The sequence below is a fragment of the Peromyscus leucopus genome, chromosome 19 (assembly GCF_004664715.2).
Source record: "Peromyscus leucopus breed LL Stock chromosome 19, UCI_PerLeu_2.1, whole genome shotgun sequence".
NCBI classification, from domain to species: Eukaryota; Metazoa; Chordata; class Mammalia; order Rodentia; family Cricetidae; genus Peromyscus; species Peromyscus leucopus.
In genome coordinates, this window is record NC_051079.1 from 23,907,900 (window position 1) to 23,930,340 (window position 22,441).

Here is a 22,441-nt window from a genome sequence, read left to right on the forward strand (position 1 = left end):
TGGCAAAAGAATTCCAAAGGTGTGTTTGTTTGGCTGTTTGGTTGTTTGGGGTTTTTCGACAGGTCTTCCTATGTAGCTCTGACTGGCCTGGAACTTGCTGTGTGGATAGCTAGCTTCAAAACATCCACCTGCCTGTCTCCAAAATGCTAGGATTAAAGACATGCACCACTATGCCCAGCTAATTCTTCTTTATAAATGAAGTCTCAAAAGTAAGAGGGAAATAAAAATGTTCTGAGCACAAGGAAGGCTACATCCTAAACACAGAATGATCAATAGCATCATACATAACAAACATCAAAGTGTGTTTGAAACCTACAAGAACAGAAGGATTCCCTCCACCTTGTAGATAAGGTTGGAAACAAAGTATTCTTTTGGAGATAAAAGAAAAAAACAATTGCTTCAAGCATTTACTAAAAGATCCAGCATGAATTTTAATATCTGAAATAAAAAAATTACTTCCAAATGTCCATGAAGTTATCTGGTCTCCTTGTGTTTTCTCATCAGAGTAGAGTTACTGCCATAGCCATCTTTGCCTTCAATAGGAGCCACAGTTCATGCTCATTGAGACTTCCTTTGAAAACTCTCCCAAAGAACATATGGATAGCTACACTCGATTTAAATCTAGTCTCTGACATCAGAACAGAGGCCACACTCAGCAAAATGAAGGTCATTCTAGCCAGGTTTCATGGCATATGCCTGTAATCCCATCATGAGGAAGGCTGAGGCAGGAAGACCCCAGCCTAGGCTACAGAGAAACCCTGTCTTTAAAAGAAAAAAAGAGGTCATTACAGTCTGACACCTGGCCTTCCTACTGTCAGAGGACAAGCAGGCCTCTGACTCCCTTCCTTGCCTATCCCACCCCAGCAGCATTAGAACCTTGTCTCTAGAGCGTCACTTATGGTAAAGTGCTGTAGAAGGGATTTCTGGAGGTGGGGAGACTGGGAAGGCCAAGACCTCTGAATAGAAGGGAGAAGTGCTGGCTGGCAGAGGCCAGTGCCTGTCCCCGCCATATTTCTGTCTGCCTCTGAAGGTGATTCCATAGGCTGTCCCCAAGGCTGTTTCTATCTGTAAAAATGAGAAGAGCTTAGGTCCTCGGGAGAACAGATGTGGCCGTTCTTTACTGGAGGTAAGGCTTAATACTGGTCTAGCTGACTTGAGCGGCGTCCACTACGGAGTGACTGAAGACAGGTTGAGTGGAGACACTCTGCGGGTGGGAGTGTTGTTTGCAGACAGTGAGGCAGGGAGGAAGAAGGTGCCAGGTGTGTCGGTGCTGGCCGCCTCCCCTTGGTTTCGCAGCTGGAGGATCTGGCGGAGCAAAGCCTTACCTTCTTCCCGGGTCTGAAACAAAGTCACAGCCGTTTCAAAATGTGTTCAATGCTATACTCAAAAGCTGGTGATTAAAATACTGTTCAGAACATTCCTTACAAATAAAGGGAGTCTTGCCCCCTTAAAGGAAAAGGAACTGTTCAATGGACGACTCCCACAAGTCAAACGAAGCTTCCCTACCCACCTTCTAAAGACCATACGTTTTGGAGGAAAATCTAACCCTTTTAAAATCAATACTCACATCGTTGAATGCACAACACTTCTGGGCACAAGTTGAAGCTTCATCCCACAGCTTGCACTTGAAATAGTACTGGGCCAGATAGCGGAAGGCTGTGCTCTCCTCCAAGTGCTCCACTACTTCCTAGACAAGGAAAGCAAACATGACTGAGGTGACAAGAACCCGTCAGTGACACAGCTCTCGTGCTCGGACACATACCCCACAGGAATAGATATCCTGGATGTATTTGATGTAACACTGGGCAGCCTGCTCTGACTCAGTCAACTGTTCATGAAGCCTACAAAAGAAATTGGGCTTTAAATCAAAGACCACACAGCAAGTCAGAGATTGAAAGTAAAATGTGATTAAAACCAGAAATGACATATAAACAAGTAAATTTTAACATACCATGTTGAGACCCAGAAGATGATTAGTACCTATCAAATAGTTACTATGGTGCATGCCTTCAATCAATTCCCCCAAGCACTCAGGAGGCAGAGGCAGGTGGATCTCTGTGAGTTCAAGGCCAGCCTGGTCTACAGGCAGTTCTAGGATAGCCAGGGCTACATACACAGAGAAACCCTGTCTTAAAAAACCAAAACCAAAATAATAAAAACAAAAAAAGCAAGCAAGGTGTCTCCCAGGACTACATAGTAGGACTTTGTCTCAAAAAGAAAGAAAAAAGATGGTTACTTAAGGGCTAGGTAAGATGTCTCAGCAGTTAAAGGCACTTGAAGCAAAGCCTGAGAACTGGGTTCGATTCCCAGGACCCACGTAACAGTAGGAGTCAACGGACTCCCACCCACAAGATGTCCCCTGACCTCCACATGTATGTACCCACATACATATACACAATATATTTTAAAAACTTCTTTAGAAAGAGTAGTTAACTTAAACTGACAATTGGATAATATATCCTTGCAAAAATTTCCTGTTAATACTGGTGAGAATGAAAACTATAGCAAATAACTGACCACTTCTGAGCGACTCTCCCATGCACATAGGCCCTGATGCATGCTAGGCAAGTCCTGGACCACTGAACTACACGTCTAGTCCATGTACGTCTTTTTCAACTCATCTTTCATCTCTTGCCTAGTAGGACATCTATTTCCAATTCAAGGTGAAGTGGAACTCTCTAGAGTCAAAGGCTAAAGCCAGAATGTAACTTCGAGCCTAGCATGTATAAGGTCCTGGGTTCATCTACAACACAGAAATAAGAAAAGAGTGGTGCTCGATTGCAAAACCAGTATTTCCACACCCATGCCCATGTTCATATACGACAGCACCTCAGGAAAGGCAACCCCAGTGTCAGAAACAGTCACTCACTTCGCCAGCTTCACGAGAGCCATTTTCTCCACATCTCCCACAGCATACGCTCTCCAATAACACTGTCAAAGAATAAACCAGTCACTTCTGACTACTGCCCATGTGCAACAACGATCACATCAACGCTAAGGCCATGCAAGCCTTCTAGAAATGCAGGCTTGCACGATACAGAGCATTTTCCCTAACTATGATAGGTCCAGGCTACATGTAGACTTCCACACTGATAATCTCAGCCTCCAGTTCTTTTATCCTATGCACCTACAAAATATTCAGACATTGCTATACACATAGATCAGAATAAGGGGGTGTGGGGGGGTGGAAATCACAGCATATACAGCCCAACCTCCTTCTAAACAGCACGTTTCTGCTCAAATTCTCCAGGCCGAAATTTGAGGTACCTTTTTGGCTTCCACTAGTTGATTGAGTTTCTCATAACATTCTCCTAAGGCAACCAGCATACGAGAATCATTGGGACTATGAAAAAGAGTAACAAATGGTTAGAGCAAAGACTTTACCAATACCCCAAGTCCTCAATTGAAAGATTAGTCTCTACTATTTCCAATCTATGCAAGGGCTGTTCTTCAATCAGTGTTCCTTTAATTACATTACTTTGTGTTCGTAATTATCCTATACACCCACTAGAAGAGACACTAAGTAAAAATGACTAGACCACACCCTTTAGGTCCCAGAGAGATGGTATCAGATGAACCCTTCCCACATAGTCAAGAAACCAACTTACCGCAGCTGGTGGGCCCGCCTATAGTAATAAAGGCAATAAAACGGCATCTTAAGGATTTCATAGGTCTGCCCAAGGCCATACCAAGCTCTGTAATCTCTCTTGTTGACCTCAATGGCATGTCTAAGAAAGACAAAACAGACAGAAACAAGGCAAAAGAATTAAGGTTAGCAACACTAGGCTCACCAGAGGCTCCTGCTAACACAGCAGTCCGTTCCCCTCACCCCTCCAAGCCATAGGCGCTCACCGGTAAGCTTGGATAGCAGCAGATGTGTTTTTCATTTCCATGTACTCATGACCCATCAATGTCCAGGCCCCGAGATACCTAGGATTCAACTTTAGGGCTCTCTGGAAATATAAAGCTGCTTTCTCATGCTGGGAGCGTAAGCTATAATAATTGCCTGATTTTAGAAAAAAAAAAAATTCACAGTAAACACACACACACATATAAATAAAAATAAAGGGGTAGAAAGATGGCTTGGTAGTTTAAGAACACTGGCTGCTCTTCCAGAGGACCCGGGTTCAATTCCTAGCACCCACATGGCAGCTCACATCTATCTGACACCCTCTTCTGGCCTCCTTTGTACCAGACACATACATACACACACACACACACACACACACACACATACAGGCAAACACTAATAAACAAATAAACCCTTAAAAATAAATAAAAGAAACATAAAAAATCAAAACCTGTTCCCTTCATTTCCTTATCTCATGTAGATAAGGCATTTATATACATTTTTGTAATCCTCGAACTCACAGAGATCCACCTGCCTCTGCCTCCCGAGTGCTGGGATTAAAGGCGTGCGCCACCACCTGCACCACCACCACCACCACCACAACCACCACCACCACCACCACCACCACCACCACCACCACCACCACCCGATGGCCTGGCTGGATTTTTGTTTGTTTAGATTAGTGGTTCTAAACTATATATTTTAAACCTACACTTCAAAGGAATTTCTCAAAAGGATTAAAAAGGTAGAGCTCTCAGCTTCTTAACCAAGATCACAGCATTCTATTACAACTGTGTGTGAAAAGAAAAATTGGTTTAGGATGGTATAAAACCTACCTGTCTTACCATGAGTCATGAATGGATAAGAAAAATATGGTAGGCTGGGCAGTGGTGGCGAATGCCTTTAATCCCAGCACTTGGGTGTCAAAGGCAGGTAGATGTGAGTTCAAGACCAGTCAGGACTGTTATACAAGAGAAACTCTATCTTGAAAAATCCAAAAAAAAAGGGGGCTGGGGAGATGGCTCACAGGTTAAGAACACTGACTGTTCTTCCAGAGAACCTGAGTTCAATTCCCAGCACCCATATGGTGGCTCACAACCATCTGTAATGAGATCTGGCGCCCTCTTCTGGCCTGCAGGGATATGTGCAAGTATACATAACAAATAAATAAATCTTTTAAAAAAATTTTAAAGAAATCAAAAGAAGGAAGAAGCAAACAAACATATTTAAATATTTTAGATCCGAAATATGGGATCCAATCCAGGAAGAAAAAGAATTACTTTAGATGCTACGTTTGTCTCTCTCTCTTTTTCTTTTCTTTCCTTTTTGGTTTTTCGAGACAGGGTTTCTCTGTGTAGTTCTGGTGCCTATCCTGGACCTCGCTCTGTAGACCAGGCTGGCCTCGAACTCACAGAGATCCGCCTGGCTCTGCCTCCCAGAGTGCTGGGATTAAAGGCCTGTGCCACCAACGCCCGGCTACATTTGTAAGTTTTTTTTTAAGGTTTATTTATTTATTATGTATACAGAAGAGGGTGCCAGATCTCTTTATAGATGGTTGTGAGCCACCATATGGGTGCTGGGAATTGAACTCAGGACCTCTGGAAGAGCAGTCGGTGCTCTTAACCTCTGAGCCATCTCTCCAGCCCTACATTTGTAAGTCTTAAAAGCATGTGAGATGAATGGGTGGCAAATGCCTTAAATCCTAGCATTTGGGAGGGAAAGGCAGGCAGAGCTCTGAGTTTGAGGCCACTCTGGTCTACAGAGTAACTCTAGGCAGCCAGTAAAAAAAGAAAGGAAGGAAGGAAGAAAGAAAGAAGGAAAGAGGAAGGGAGAGAGGGAGAGAAAAAAATGCTAACTAAAAGAAATCAAGCAATAAGATTTTATTAACATTAAGTAGTATTCATTTACATAAAATTCTTGTAAGAGGCAAAATTATGAACTAGACAGCTAACCAGTGGCCTGGGGCAGGGAAAGGCGTTGACTGAAAACAGACAAATGAAAACCCTTGTGTTAATGGAGTCAGAGTGGAATGTGGCTAGCAAATTAAAGCAGGTAAATTAAGGCTGGAGAGATGGCTTAGCAGTTAAGAGCACTGACTGCTCTTCCAGGGGTCCTGAGTTCAATTCCCAGCACCCATATGACAGCTCACAACATTCTGTAACTCCAGGATCCAACACCCTCACAAATACATACAGGCAAAAAAAAAAAAAGAAAAGAAAAAGAAAAAGAAAAGAAGGTAAATCATGTGGCTTGTTAACCTTTCCAACAAAGGGAAGTTTCTTCTTTTAAAGAAGAACTAAAGCTGTCATGAGACTTGAAGGGTTGTCTTTTCTTTTTTTTTTTTTAACTGTATTTAGTTTTTCATTTACCAGTGCTGGAGAATGAATTTGGGGCCTAAGCAAGCACTCTACCATTGAACGTCCAGGCCCCCCTCAAGGGGCTTTCATAACATACAGCTGAATGAGAAAAATTAAAGGCACAGGTGAGAATATCATTTGGACTACTTTTACAAAGCAAATAACCGTCACATCTGACGCGTATTTTTATATCAGCGAATGTCAACCTGTGGGTTATGGGTCCTTGGGGTTCAAATGATCTTTTCACAGGAGTCGCCTAGAACCATTGGAAAACACAGACATTTACATTACGATTCATGACAGTAGCAAAATTATAGTTATGAAGTAGCAATAGAAATAATTTTAGAGCTGGGCGGTGGTGGTGCAGGCCTTTAATCCCAGCACTCGGGAGGCAGAGGCAGGCAGATCTTTGTGAGTTCGAGGCCAGCCTGGTCTCCAAAGCAAGTTCCAGGAAAGGCGCAAAGCTACACAGAGAAACCCTGTCTCAAAAAAACCAAAAATAATAATAATAATAATAATTTTAGAGTTGGGGTCACCACATGAGGAACTGTATTAAAGGGTCACAGCACTAGAAAGGGTGAGAACCACTGTTTTATATGGAATGAGAACATACTCAGACAAGTATTATAAAGAGGAAAAAGTGCAATGAAACAAAACAAAATTCCACAAACTCCCCCTTTGGTTGGATACAGTGACCCCACTCAGGAGGACGAGGCAGGTCTGCCTAGGAGCTGCAGGCCACCTTGGGGGACACAGTGAGTTCCAGTCCATCTTGGCTATAGGTTGAGACATTACCTCAAAAATCAAAATAAAATTTCCCTTAGGTATAAATCACACATACACAAATAAGCCAGCCAAAACAGAGACTGCAGTATGTATTCTACTAACTTTCAGAGAGCATGAGATACTGTTAAGTAAGATAATGAGAATCTCAAGTAATTCCATAGCAGATTCCATTTTGGTAAAACAACAAATAGTAACAAAAATTCTCTATATGTTTTTAAAATAGTTTTACGAGAAATCAACTATATTCACCGTTTGTACTCTATGTCTGTTATTTAAATTCAAACTCAACTTCATGTTCACCTTGAAGAAATCAACAGGGTTGCTCTATAAAAATATCTTTGCCCTAGGCAAGGTGGCTCACACCTTTAATCCCGGTACTTAGGAGGCAGAGGCAGGAGGATGTGTATGAGTTCTAGGTCAGCCTGCTCTATGTAGTCAGTTCCAGGAAAGTGGGGGCTCTGGAGATAGACTATGTTATCTAAGAAAAAAACAGAGCTGGGCGGTGGTGGCTCACGCCTTTAATCCCAGCACTCGGGAGGCAGAGGCAGGTGGATCTCTGTGAGTTCGAGGCCAGCCTGGGCAGGACAGGTTCCAAAGCTACACAGAGAAACCCTGTCTCAAAAAAAGAAAAGAAAAGAAAGAAACAAGAGAGAACAAGGAGTGCACCTGCACCTGCAATCTCAATGCTTGAGAGCAGTCAGGAGGTTAAGGTCACCCTCAGAGACAGAGTGAATTGTAGATATGAGATCACGTCTCAAAAACAACCAACCAAAACACTGGCTGGGCGGGGTAGCACCAGACTGCAGTCTTGGCCTTTGGGAGGTGATGGAAGAATCAGCAGTTCAAGGTCATCCTCCACTGGTTACATTTCGAGCTGAAAAAGGATGAAGCTAACTGAGAGAAGTGTCTCAAAAACACAAAAGCAAGCTGAACAGAGTTGGAAAGGTGCCTCAGCAGCTAAGGGTGCCTACTGCCCTTGCAGGGGACCTGGGTTTGGTTCTTAGCTCCTGTGTCATGAGACCCCAGAGGGATCTGACACCTCTAGCCTCTGTGGTCACCTGTACTCACAGGCCAAGGTGTAAGCACAAACAAGTTTTTAAAATAAAAATTTAAGGTGGACAATGGTGACACATGCCTTTAATCCCAGCACTTGGAAGGCAGAGGCAGGCGGATATCAATGAGTTCGAGGCCAGCCTGGTCTACAGAGAGAGTTCCAGAACAGCCAGGACTATTACACAGAGAAACCCTGTCTTAGAAAAGAAAAAAAAATTTCAAAAGCAAGTCAGCCATGGACGCTCATGTCAATAATCCTAATACTTGGGAATCTAGAGCAGAAGAACCACCATGAGTTAGAAGCCAGTAGGGCCTAAAGGGCTCTAGGTCATTCTGGGCTAGGGTGAGACGCTCTCTCAAAATACCTCTAAGATGGGTCTGACTGTAGCTCATCAGTTCAGAGCATGGGCTACTGTTCCAAAAGACCAGGGTTCAATTTCCAGCACCCACATGGCTGCTCACAACTACCTACAACTCCAGTTCCAGGGGACCAAGCTCTTTTCTGGCCTCCAGGGATACCAGTACACAGACATACACGCAAGCAAATACACACAGAAAATTTAAAATTATAAACAGAAAAAAGAAAAAAACAAAACAGCCAGGTGATGGTGGCACACGCCTTTAATCCCAGTACTTGGGAGGCAGAGGCAGGGGGATCTCTGTGAGTTCAAGGCAGCCCTGTCTATAGAGCGAGATCCAGGACAGCCAGGGCTACACAGAGAAACCCCATCTTGAAAAACCAAAAAAGAAAAGAAAAAAGAAAAAATCCTCTAGGATGGCTCAGAGGTTAAAGGAACTTGCTACCAGGCCTGATGACCGACATTTGATCCCTGGGACCCACAAGGTACAACTTCTTCAAGCTGTCCTCAGACCACACCACATGTGCACCTTGGCACACACATCTTGGTACACACATGCATGCACACACAGACACAGACACACACACACACACACAAATAAAGAAATATAGTAAAAGTAATCATAAAAATAGGTCTAATGAGATGATTTTTAGCCAGATAGTCTATATAACTGTTTGAGCTTACGTTCAGAAACAGATCCTATCTCAAAAAAAATCAAGGTAGAGCCAAGTGTGGTAGCTCTGTCTTGACCTTTAATCCCAACATCCAGGAGGAAAATAAATACAGGCTATCTTTGTGAGTTCAAGAACAGCCTGGTCTACACAGCAAGTTCCAGAGCTATATATAGAGATTCTGTCTCAAAAAGAAAAGTATGGTGATATTTCATTTGTACTGAAATGTGATTTTATTTGTATGTTAATAAATAAAGTTGCCTGGGGGTCAGAGCTAATAGCAAGCCATAGCAGAAGCTGTGCAGTGGTGGCGCACCTTTAATCCAGATCACATGACAGGCAGATCTCTGTGTGTTCAAGGATACAGTCAGCATTGGAAACACACGCCTTTAATCTCAATACCAAACATAGAGACCTAGAGGTCTATATAGACAGGCAGTGACGATGAGGTCATGTAGTTAGGTATACAACCAATAAGAAGGCAGAACAGAAAGTCAATAAAAAGACAGACACACAGGATGTAGGTCTCTTGCTGAGGGGAAGGACAGCAACGGCAGGAAGGGTAAGAAAGGGTTTTAAGTCTCAGCTCTCAGCTACTGCTCTGACCTCTTGGGCTTTTAACTCTGCATTTGGCTCTGTGTTTCTTATTTAATAAGACTGTTCATCTACAGGAAAGAGATAGATTAAAAGAAATAAAAGTGGCTAACTCTCACCAATTACACAGCATGTTTCTACTCGGTATTTATCAATTTCACAGAGGTTATGGGCCAGATAACTCAATTCAGACTTCATGCTCTGGGGATAAAAAAGAGGAAGACCACATGAGCCCGATAAAGCACCCCGAAGTTGGTTTTCTTTAGCTAATGCAAACATGATATCTAATCCAGGAGCTTCATCAAGCTCAATCGAGAGAAACAAATTACCCGGACGTAAAGAAGATTGGAGAATGTGTCCATATTTTCAATCCTGTAAGGATCTTGTTTCCTCAGCTCATTAAAAATAGAAAGGGCTTTGTCGATATCTGCAAAAAGAAAGCAGAGTTCAAACCCCAACTAAGAGTACCCCAAGTCCGCCAGCATTCCAGCATCTTATTCACCCACCTCTGATATTGTGATAGGCAACCGCGATCTGAGAAACGATGTAGGAGCTCTTGGAAAAGCCCACGTCAATGAGATGCTGGTACTTCTGCAGGGCCTCCTCTATCAGCTGCAATTCTGTGTATATATGAGCCAGGAAGAAGTCTTTCATCCAGGTGTCGGGTAAAGACAGGAACTTCAGCTAGCACCCAGAGAGAGGGACACATTTAGTATAATCTGATCTTTCTCCCAAAACAACACCAAAAAAACAGCATTATTTTCTAAAAAGGATTCATCACTAAAAGTTTATTAGAACACCTACAAATGAATACAGGGTAGTATCACTGAATTTGATTTATAAGCATAATTAGGAGAGAATGGCCCAGTAGGATAGACTTTAAAAAAACAAAACACAAAACAAACAAAAGCCACAAGACTTCAGACTAAGTAGAATCTAAGTAGAGCACAGAGAAGAGAAAAAAGACAGCATTCCAGGAAAGGGCAATAATTAAGGTGCAGTGTTGAAAACAAGGAAACTAGCTTTGTGTAAAAAGACTGGATCCCATCACACACCAAAAAACAAGATACTGTCAGAAACAACTGCGAATTTCTGCTACCATGCTGGGCGGTGGTGGTGCACACCTTTAGTCCCAGCACTCAGGAGGCAGAACTAGGTGGATCTCTGAGTTCAAGGCCAGCCTGGTCTACAGAGCAAGATCCAGAACAGGCACCAAATTATACAGAGAAACCCTGTCTCAAAAAACAAAACAAAACAAAATTCTGCCACCAAAGTGTTTTAAGACAGCTCCTTCATGTAATCCCAGCACTCAGGAGGTTGAGACAGAAAGATGGCCATGAAGTTGATGTCAGTCTGGTCGTCACAGAGAGGCCACCTTTTAAAAAAAAGAAAAAGGAGCTATGCATGGTGGTGCACATTTTTAATCCCAGCAGTTGGGAGGCAGAGGCAGGAGGATCTTTGTGAGTTCAAAGCCAGCCTGGACTAAAAATCAAGTTCCAGGACCCAGACCTACACAGAAAAACCCTGTCTCCTCCTTGGGAGGTAAGGCAAGAGGATCTCTGTGATAGTCTGTTCTACATGGAGAGTTCCAGGTCAGCAACAGCTACATAAAGAGATCACTCTGGTGGGGGGTGGATGCTCTTGCAGCAGACCTGGGTTCAATCCCCAGTACCCACAGTGTGGCTCACAACTGCCTGTAATTCCAGAGATTTTGATGCCTTCTTTTGACTTCCTTGGGCACCATGCACACATATGGTGCACATACATTCATACAGGCAAACACTTGTACACATAAAACTAAAGTCTTTGAATTAAAAAAAAAAAAAAAAAGGAATTTTGGAAACTGCAGGATGACTTGGAAATGGAGGAGTATAAACCAGAAGCTAGGGAGAAAGTATCTACTATTTAATGAAGTAATCCATATCTAACAGAAGTGACAGACCACCGAGAGAGATTCCTAGAGAACAGTCACCATGGCACTGTTTCATCCTGGGATGAGAGAGACGGAGAAAAGGCCATGACAGGCTCGGAGGTGCTGAGGCTGGGCATCTTGGACTTAGGATGCTTTCTCAGCTCAGGGCAGGATCTAGACTTAATACCTACTATGTCCAGCATCAACAGTAACCATCCCTACACAAACACAGGATATCTTGAGTAGTGATAGTAGTGATCAAGCAGGAAAGAAGAAAAAAATCTGACAGGTAGAAGAAGAGAGATTTTGATATGCAGGATAAAAACTGCTTTTGCATATTTTGGTTTCAAGGAAAGCCTAACACAGAGGGAATACAGATAAAGGTACAATTTCAGACACTGACTTCGACACACACCATGACTGGGGACAGAAGAACCAACACACCTTTAGTTTTTGTTGTTTTTACAACAAGGTCTCGTCGGGCAGTGGTGGCGCACACCCTTGGTCCCCGCACTCAGGAGGCAGAGCCAGGCTGAGTTCGAGGCCAGCCTGGTCTACAGAGCGAGATCCAGGACAGGCACCAAAACTACACAGAGAAACCCGTCTCAAAAAACAAAAACAAAAAAAACCAAGGGTGCTGTGGGATGGTCTGTATATCAAATTGCTTTGATTGGTCAATAAATAAAACACTGATTGGCCGTGGCTAGGCAGGAAGTATAGGCAGGACTAACAGAGAGGAGAAAAGAAAGAACAGGAAGGCAGAAGGAGTCACTGCCAGCTGCCGCCATGACAAGCAGAATGTGAAGACACCGGTAAGCCACGAGCCACGTGGCAAGGTATAGATTTATAGAAATGGATTAATTTAAGCTATAAGAACAGTTAGCAAGAAGCCTGCCACGGCCATACAGTTTGTAAGCAAATAAGTCTCTGTGTTTACTTGGTTGGGTCTGAGCGGCTGTGGGACTGGCGGGCGACAAAGATTTGTCCTGACTGTGGGCAAGGCAGGAAAACTCTAGCTCAACAAAGGGGAAAAAAATAACCCAGGTCTCACAATGTAGCCTTGGCTGGCCTGGAATTCAATACATAAACAGAGAAAGATAGCCTTGAACTCATACAGTCCTGCCTTCCAGGTGCTGGGATTAAAAGCATTCACCACCATTGAAGAAGGACAAAATGAATACTAAACAAAATAGCAACTGTTAAAAAAGATTTCAGAGCCATGTGGTGGTGGCTCATGCCTTTAATCCCAGCACTCGGGAGGCAGAGGCAGGCGGATCTCTGTGATTTTGAGGCCAGCCTGGTCTACAAAGTGAGTTCCAGGAAAGGCGCAAAGCTACACAGAGAAACCCTGTCTGGAAAAACAAACAAACAAACAAAAAAAAGATTTCAGGGCAGATCATAATGGCACATACCTTTAATTTCCAGCACTTGGGAGACAGAGGCAGCCTTGTCTACACAGAGTTTCAGGATAGCCAGGGCTACATAGAGAGCCTCTTTCTCAAACAAACAAAAAGCCAGGCATGACAGTACACACCTATACTCCCAGGGAGGGAGGTACGAGGAGGCAGAAGAACCACAGGTTAAATAAACCCTAGGTTACCTCGCAAGTTCAAACAAACAAAACAGTGAAGGGCTGGGGACACAGCAAAGACTAGCTACAAACCAAGTGGACAGTGGGAGCACGCTTTCCCCCACGAGACCATCACAGATTGCAAAGTTCCCCACGAAGCTTACGTCAATTTACCATCTCTTTGTCTGTGATCAGGTTACACAGCTCCAACCAGGCTCCCCAGTGCAAAGGCAAAACGTGAGTAGCCTCTACAAACACATCAATGGCCTCCTTCACCAAGTCCAGTTTCCGAAGCACCACCCCGTACCTGGGAAAGCAAGTCACAGCCACCAGGGAGGTTAGTGCCTGAAAACGTCTCCTCTACTCAAGGGGTCAAAGGTGCTATTGAAAGCGTCAGACCCCAGGGACACTCACAGGTAAAGGCCAAACCCATCGAGTCCCCGGGCCTGGTGCTTCCTGCTGAGTTCCACTCTCAGCTCTCTGAGGGCCTCGTTCTTCACCTGTCCTTTTTCTAGGGGTCCTAGGAGAGAAAAGACGTCCGTTGTCATCCTCAGACACACACATATACTTCTGTATCAGCAACCAAAATTCTAGCTGCGACCCCTCCCCCATCCATTTACTCTAGATGATGGCTGGTGTGCAGTCCATGGTTATCAATGTTTACCAATCACAAGTTTCAATCAAAACTGAACTGCCCACTGCAGGTTGCAGAAAACAAGCATGGAGTAAGGGAACCAAAGAAGCCACCAGATCGATTCCCACAGCAGCCCTGAGGTGGAGCTGGATGGACAACCAGGGAGCTGAGATGAGCCATGAGCTCTCCATTCTTCATGGGCCATGCAGTCTACTTATGGTACCTGTATGGCCTGTATGCATCTAAGTGTGCAGACCTATCTTTTAGGACAAAAAGTTAGACAGGAAAAAAAAAACATACCTAGACTATCAACTGTTTCATCATCCTTCTTTTTCTCTCCAGACTGTAAGAGAGGAGGGGAAAAAATTAACAAATAGGTTTTTTTTTTTCAACTTATTCTAAAATGCTTCCTAAACTCGGCAGTCTGATTCTATCTACAGGGCTAACTAAAGTCTACGCAAAATAACACCCACCTTCTAAACAACCATCATTCAGGTGTTCCCACTGGCTAAATATGGGGTACACTGAGCACCGAAGACTTAAATATAGTAATGAATCATAGATGGCTAAAAATATGAGCATCTGTGAGTTCATGTTGATACTAAGTAGAGAAATAAATGTGGAAGGGATGGAGGCTCTTACTGGAAGCATAATGCCTTGTGTGGATTAAGTGTGGAAAGAATGCTAGAGTGGAAACAACAATTTCAAAATATCAGGGAAAGGGGTTCTGGGGAGGAAAGTGTCTGTTTCAGGGAAAATTCAGCAATGGACATTGGGGCTGAAGCTGTAGCTCTGTTAAGAGTGTCTGCCCACCATGAATGTAGCAGCTTACTATGCTGCTCAGTCTATGGATAACAGAACAAAAAATGGGTAATATACATCAGACATGCCATACGAAGATTTTGTTTGTTTGGTTGGTTGGTTTTTTGGTTTTTCAAGACAGGGTTTCTCGGTGTAGCTCTGGCTGTTCTGGAACTCACTATGTGGACCAGGCTGGCCTCAAACTCAGAGATCCGCCTGCCTCTGCCTCCTGTGTACTGGGATTAAAGGCGTGTGCCACCACCACCTGGCAAATGTTCTGTTTTTTAAAAAGGAGTCAAACTGAGCATGGTGGTACATGCCTTCATTCTCAGCATTTGGGAGACAGAGGCAGGCCTGGTCTACAGACAGAGTTCCAAGATGACCAAGGACACACAGAGAAACCCAGTCTTGGAATGGAAAAAAAAGAAAAGAAAGAAAGAACACAAGAAAAGCCACATGTGGTAGTGCATGCCTATAATCCTGGCACCCTGCAGAGCTATCCACAGGAGGACAGTGGTTCAGTTCGGGGCAGCCTGGGCTACAGTACATAGTAAGACAGTATCCAAAACAGAGTTATAAATACAATATTAATTTTACTCACATTGTCACTTATTTATTTAGGCTTTCTGAGAAAGGTTCTACTATTATAGCCATAGCTGACCTAAAATTGTCAATACAGACCAGGCAGTCTTTAAACTAGGAGAAATTCTCCTGCCTCTGCCTTTTGAGTGCTAGGATTACAGGTGTATGCTGCCATACAAGGCTGCGTTGTCCTTTATATTAAAAATTGTTAACAGCCATGAAACAAAGGAATAAATACACTACAAATAAGTGATAAATGAGTTCATAAAACCTTAAATCAACTGAGACTTTTTAACTCAATTCTGTTTTTTTGGGGGGTGGGGTGGGGAGAGGGTTTCCTTTATTTTATTTATTTATCTGTTTGTTGGCTTGTTTATTTATTTATTCAGACAGGACTATACAATGCAGACCCAACTGGGTTCAAACTCTTACTCCTTCTGCCTTGGCATCCCAAGCCCTCGGATTCATCATGTGCTGCTTTCAGGCCTTTGTTGAGTTAGGAACTCTGCCACACCTGGCCTGGAACTCACTATGTCACTGTGCAGACCAAGATGGCCTCAAACCTGCTGGGATCCTTAACTCCTGCATCTAGAGTATGGAGATCATGGACACCACCAATCTCAAGCATCACTAGCAATTCAGACAGATCCTTCCATCACCCAAAGAAGAGCCACCCGTTGTCAATCTTCCTACCTGCATTCTCTTATGTTGCCATTTCTTTAAGCTTTGCTACACTCCTCTTTTTTCTTCCTTTCTTATTTTTTTTTAAGACTTTGTGTAGCCCTAGTCTGCTAGACATTCACTCTGTAGACCAGGCTAGCCTTGAATTCACAAAGATCCACCTGGTTCTGCCTCCTGAGTGGTAGAATTAAAGGTGTGCACTACCAGACCTGGCATCATTTTTTTATTATCATTACTGCAATATAGTTATTATTAAGTACATTCACTCGGTGACCCACTCCCTAGCTATTTAACGTTTTCAAGGCTGGAGAAATGATTTAGCAGTCAAGAGCAATGACTGCTCTTCCAGATGGCCCAGATTCTAATCCCAGCACCCACAAAGCAGCTCATAACCATCTGTAACTCCTGCTTCAGGGAAGCCAATGCCCTCTTCAGGCCTCTGCTGGTGCCAGGCCCACCCATGTTACACACACACACACATGCAGGTAAAACATTCACATATATAATTTCTTTTTAATTAAAAAATTTTCCTCTTGCCAGGAGGTGGTGGTGCACACCTTTCATCCCAGCACTCAGGAGGCAGAGCCAGGCGGATCTCTGTGAATTTGAGGCCAGCCTGGTCTACAAAGCAAGTTCCAGGATAGGCTCCAAAAGCTACACAGAAAAACCCTGTCTCGAAAAACAAACAAACAAACAAGAAAATTTCGTCTTGGTTCCAAATACAGACGCTTCGGTGAAGGCAGAGTAACATCTTAAAGGGACCTCACCAGGTATCTGGAATACATATACAGGAAATAGGCCTTCTTGCTATTGCAGCCATGCAGGAAATGTGCTGCCCGATCATACTCTTTAACATCAAAGTAGGCCTTAGCCAGGGTGTAAGCGTCCACATCCTGGGCATCCTCCTGGAAGAAACAAGGTTATGTGAGAGGTTAGGACTAAGACAGCCAAAGTTCACCATGAAAAGCATATTCATTAATTTCAAGATACAGGAAAATAATTATTTCTCCTCCCCCAAAATGTGTAAATACATGCACTTATATAGTATTTTTTAATAAATGTATCACTTGTAAAGCCAAAGAACTTTTTTTCTAAAGTGGTTTTTTTTTTTTTTTTTTTTTTTTCAAAATAAAAAGTGGGGCCTGGCATGGTGCTACACACCTTTGATCCCAGCCATTGGGAGGCAAAGGCAGGCAGATCTCTGTGAGTTCAAACGAAGCCTGGGCTACATAGTGAGACTCAGGGCAGACAGTGCTATGTAATGAGACTCTGTCTCAAAAACAAAACAAAACAAAGCTGGGGTCTGGGGAGATGGTTCAACGAATAAAGTGCCTGCCACACCCACATAAAAACCAGATACAGCAGCCTGCTTCGGAACCCCAGTGCATGCCTACAATCCCTTGGGGGTAGAAGCAGGAGGAGGAAGTCAAGGCTATCCTCAGCTTCACAGCAAGTCTGAAACCAGCCTGGGCATCAAGCGGCCCTGTGTCAAAAGAAAGAGAAGAGGGGAGGAGAGTCAGAAGGGAAAAAAAGAAAAGGGGAAAGGCAGGAAGAGGAGAAGATGGCATCTTGAACGGAGAAAAAGAGGGCATCCCCATTACTATAGTGTTGACTATCCCTGCCTGTCATACACAAGTCTGGTTTGCTGGAGCCAGCAAGGTGACTCAGAAGGTTAAGAACACTTGCCATCAAGCCTGAAAACCTGAGTCAATTCCCAGGATCCATATAGCAGGAGGAGAACCAACTCTGGCATCTGTGGAATAATCCTTCTGTACACTGTGTAAATATATGTCGCTATGATTGGCTTAATAAACAATCTGACCGGCCAATAACAGGATAAAGTTAAGTGGGAAAGCCAAACTGAGATTGATGGGATGAGGAAGGTCAGGGTCAGAGGAGTCAACAGCCAGGTGGAGAACGAGTTGGACACACAAAATAGGACAGAGATAAAAGTCACAAGCCTCAGGACAGCACCTACATTAATAGAAATGGGTTAAGTTGTAATAGCTAGTTAGTAACAAGCCTGAGCTATTGACAGAGCATTTACAATTTGTATTAAGCCTCTGAATGATAATTTGAGAGAGTGGGACAGGAAAACTCCATTTACACCTGCAGGCTATCTTCTAACCTCAACATATGTGCCATGGCATGCATGCACACACATACTTATACAGTAAGTAAATAAATAAAATTTTACGTGAATTATGATGAAATTCACCCAGGACAGGTGTGGTGCCTATAATCTCAGCACTCAGTAGGCAGAGGAAAGGGGATCTTTGAAAACCCAAGGCCAATCTGGTGTATACACTAAGTCTGAGACCAGCAAACACTACTAAAAAACTATGCCAAACTGCATAAACATACACATATAAGGTAATATTCCTAACTCTTTATGCACCTATGTAACTCAGAAAGTTTTACTACTTGGTACTAGACAGTCTTTAAATCTGTATTTTTTGGAGCCAGCCATGACTCAATATCACCAAGCCTGAAAATCTGAATTTGATACCCAGGACCCACATGGTAGGAGGAGAAAACTAACTCCCAAAAGTCATCTTCTGATCACCACATGGCATGGTAGTGAACATCTCTGACCCCAGCACTCAGGAGGCAGAGGCAGGCAGAGCTCTGTGAGCTTAAGGCCAGCCCGGTCTACATAACAAGTTCAGGCCAGCCAGGGTGTCTTAGGGTTAGTGTTGCTATGATGAAACACCATGGCCAAAGCAACTCGGGAAAGAAAAGGTTTATTTCACTCACAGTTCCATATCACCATCAAAAGCAGTGAGGGCAGGAACTCACACAGGGCAGGAACTCACACAGGGCAGGAACTTGGAGGCGGGAGCTGATGCAGGGGCCATGGAGGGGTGCTGCTTACTGTCTTGTTCCTCATGGCTTGCTCATCATGCTTCCTTATAAAACCCAGACCACCAGCCCAGAGATGGTACCACCCACAATGGACTGGGCTCTCACATCAATCACTAATTAAGAAAATACATTACAAGCAAGGAGGGAGGCCTGGGGGTGGTGATGCACGCCTTTAGTCCCAGTGCTCGGGAGGCAGAGGCAGAGGCAGAGGCAGAGGCAGGTGGATCTCTCTGAATTCGAGGCCAGCCTGGTCTTCAAAGAGAAACCCTGTCTCTGAAAAAAAAAAAAAAATGAAAAAGAAGAAAAGGAAAAAAGGAAGGAAGGAAGGGAGGGAGGAAAATTCCTTACAGTTGGATCTTATGGAGACATTTTCTCAACTGAGGTTCCCTCCTTTCAGATAACTAGCTTGTGTCAAGTTGACATAAAACTATCCAGCACACAAGGCTACATAATGAGACCCTGTCTCAAAAAATAAATAAGTAAAAGTAAACACCCAGAATGTTCTGCTCAAAGTTAGAGACAATGTAATTCAGAGAGATTTGGTTTTAAAACGAAAGTTTCATCCAGGCCTCGTAGCATAGGCCTTTAATTTGAGCTACTCAGAAAGGTGAAACAGGAAGATGGCAAATTTAAGCCCTGCCTGGGTCCCTGAGTGAGACTCCCATCTCGAAATGAAGAGTGGGGCTGGAGAGATGGCTCAATAGTTAAGAGGACTGGCTACTCTTGCAGAGGACCTGGGTCTGGTTCCTAGCACCCACAAGGCAGCATAAAGGGAATCTGACACCATCTGCTGGCTTCCATAAGCACCAGGCACGAAATGTCTGCACACACGCACATGCAGACACACACCCATACACAGAAAATGAAAACAAATCTTTTTTTTTTTTTTTTTTTTTAAGTAAGAAGAGAGCTGCCAATATAAAATATAGCTCAGGGTTAGGGTGCTTACTTAGCACAGGTCCTAGGTTCAGTACCTAAAAGAAAACCAAACCAAACCAAACACCTGAAGTTTTAATGTTTACTCTAAATTTTAGATCAAGGCTAAATTTGATTTAAATATTTCTTCCATGACAGTCCTTAGAGAAAAAAATAAAAACAATAAGTGCTCAACAAATCAGCAAAGGGGCTAAGTTAATACATCTCATAGCCACGTGAAAGCTATTAACCTCGCTGGTAGATAACACTTAGAATGTCTATAAAACCCATTATTTATGTAGTTTACACTTACTTCGTGTGTGTGTGTGTGTGTGTGTGTGTGTGTGTGTGTGTGTACACATGTGTACACCACAGCAAGCCTGTAGAGGCCAGAGAACAACTTTCAGAGGTCAATTCTCTCCCTCCACTTTGTGTGGTCCAGGAATACAAACTCAAGTTGTCAGCCTCTTATCTGGCCCTCGTGACATGAATTCTCGAGAGGGGGATATTTACTGAAGCTCTTCTCTCACTTGATATTGTTCACTGCTTACTCATTCAACAAAGCGTTATCCTACTAAGGACATCAATGTGCCTAGGCACTGGGACAGTTGGCCCAGAGACTACAAGATAATGAGGCAGATGCAAACCACAAGGATTTTAAAGTCATATAAAGTAATATATGCTTCATTTCACCCTCCTTGCCTTACTTATCTTCTTGGAAACTGGAAATTTATTAATACTATCTATAAGTGAAAAGGCTGTCACATTTGGGAGGAGATTAGAGGGTTGAAGTAGGTGCTCACTCAATAGGCTGGCCTCAAGCAACTGGCAATCCCCCTGCCTCAGCATCCCAAGTGTTGAGACTACAGGCACGAGCCGCCACACCCAGCAGCAGAAAGCTTGCCACTTCTAATTCACCCGCCAACACTGATGGTGCTAGTAGAGAACAAGCCTGAAATACAGATGAAAATCTACTCGAAAGTCCCATGCACTCCATCTCCTGCTGTTAATGAGAATGGTTAATTTTACTGAATCCTATGAGCCTGGTACACTTTCTTTGGGGGGGGGCGGGGTAAAGGCAGGGCTCTTCGAGACAGGATTTCTCTGTGTAGGCTTGGCTGTCTTGGAACTCCCTCTGTAGCCTAGGCTGGCCTCAAACTCAGAGATCTGCCTACTTCTGCCTCCTGAGTGGGATTAAAAGTATGTGCCATAGGCCAGCCCAAACCCATACTCTTAATCAATTTGCAACGAAGAGTAACGGTGTAAAAGAATGATTTCACTCTGTTGCAAAAACTTCATGTTTCCTATTAGCATTGTCCAGGTTGGCTTCAAAACCTGAGTATGTCTGTGCATCGCATGCCTATGTGATGCCCTCCAAGGCCAGAAGACGGCCTCGGATCTCCCTGGAACTTTGTTACAGGCAACTGTTAGCTGCCTCTGTGGATACTAGGAATCAAACCCAGGTCTTCTAGAAAAGCTGCTGATTGATGAGCCATCTCTCCAGCCCAAGGATGACTTTTTTTTAAAGATCTATTTTTCTTTATGTGTATGCATGTGTATTTGTGCACCGTGTGTGTGTGTGTGTGTGTGTGTGTGTGTGTGTGTGTGTGTGCGTGCCCGTGGAGAACAGACGGTATTGGATCTCCTGAAGTTGGAGTTACAAGTGATTTTGAGACGCCTGCTGAGTGAGGGTGCTGGAAATCGAACGGGTTTCTTAACCACTGAGCCATCCCTTCACCCCCATCAAGGCTGAAATCTCAAACAATAACTGTTCACCAAACTCTCTCCAGCTTAAGTGAACAGCAGAGACTACATCTTCCAAGGCGCAAGCAAGCCCCAGAGATGAATTCGCTTGCAAGGCCCAGCTCAAACGCTGGCGTTTCAACTCCATCGTTCCCACCCAGCAGCTGGCTCTCCTCCAGTGACAGGGCGCCGAAGACCTCTGGGGCCCCAGCCCCCTGTGGCTAAGGAACGTCACTGTACCGACGTCCTTACCTCTGTAAGAGGCGGCGGCGGCTGCAGCTCGGACAAAGGCAAGGCGGGCAGGGAGAAGGCCAACTCCGCGGACCTGGAAACACCACACACACTGCATCAGCCACGCGAGCCCCCGAGGCCGAGATCCAGCGCCGCCCCTGCCGACCCCGACCTCTCACCATTTGCTGCTGTGGAGCAGGCCCCGCTCCCGGGTGAGGCCCGCGATGAGCAGCAGCTGCTTCTTGATTTCCCGCAAGTCTGAGAAATCCGCGCTAGTGGACACGCTGGGTACCGCGGCGGCGGCCGCTGCCACCGAGACTACCGAGGAACTCGCAGCCATTTTCCTCCCTCGGCTGCTCCGGCCAATCAGCGGCGGCGATACTTCCTCGGCCGAGCCGGGAAAGCCTGTCTCTCATTGGCCTAGCCTTGCTCCGGATCAGCCAATCACAAGCCTTCTCTGTAATGTGCAGAAAGGGCGATGGAAGGGAGGAAGAGACAATTACACCCTGATTGGCAAGAGATGCTGAGGGAGGCAAATTAGAACGCGAAGTGAAGGGGAGGGAGATGCCTAAAGAATTTGATGGGTGGGGCCTGAGGGATCGTAGCAAGAAAAGATGGAGAAGAGAGAAAGCCATGCACCCTTAGTGGTAATATGAGAGACGGAAAGGGGTGTGGTTTTGGGGAAGATTCTTTGCTAGGGGATAGCAATGATGGACGCATTCTGGAAAGAATTCTCAGATTCCCCTGGCATTTTTCCTTGCAGTATATTAAGATGCACTACCTCCCGTGGGAAGTCATTCCTCTTTATCACCCTCCGCTTTGCCCAAACAGGGGGAA

At 44.3% G+C, this 22,441-nt stretch overlaps 1 protein-coding gene across 1 annotated transcript; it reads right to left on the reverse strand.

The window, feature by feature from the left end:
• Window positions 1-406: 406 nt before the first annotated feature.
• Cdc23 (cell division cycle 23) lies at window positions 407-21,980 on the reverse strand. Its single transcript, XM_028886798.2, has 16 exons — window positions 21,784-21,980; window positions 21,626-21,698; window positions 16,618-16,755; window positions 14,087-14,129; window positions 13,567-13,672; window positions 13,327-13,459; window positions 10,177-10,354; window positions 10,000-10,097; window positions 9,790-9,871; window positions 3,853-4,006; window positions 3,609-3,728; window positions 3,268-3,343; window positions 2,870-2,931; window positions 1,763-1,841; window positions 1,568-1,687; window positions 407-1,338 (listed from the first exon to the last, which is right to left on the reverse strand). Exons 1-16 carry the CDS (start codon window positions 21,942-21,944, stop codon window positions 1,168-1,170), a joined length of 1,794 nt encoding a protein of 597 aa, XP_028742631.1. The 5' UTR covers window positions 21,945-21,980; the 3' UTR covers window positions 407-1,167.
• Between the last annotated feature and the right edge of the window lie 461 nt (window positions 21,981-22,441).

Bases quoted from the DNA above. Each gene is read 5' to 3' on its own strand.
- Cdc23 (XM_028886798.2), bottom strand. From the start codon at position 21,944: ATGGCTGCGAGTTCCTCGGTAGTCTCGGTGGCAGCGGCCGCCGCCGCG. The intron at 9,872-9,999 runs GTAATTTGTTTC...TTTTATCCCCAG, and splicing joins CCAATCTTCTTTACGTCCGG to AGCATGAAGTCTGAATTGAG. The intron at 1,688-1,762 runs GTATGTGTCCGA...TTCCTTGTCTAG, and splicing joins AGGATATCTATTCCTGTGGG to GAAGTAGTGGAGCACTTGGA.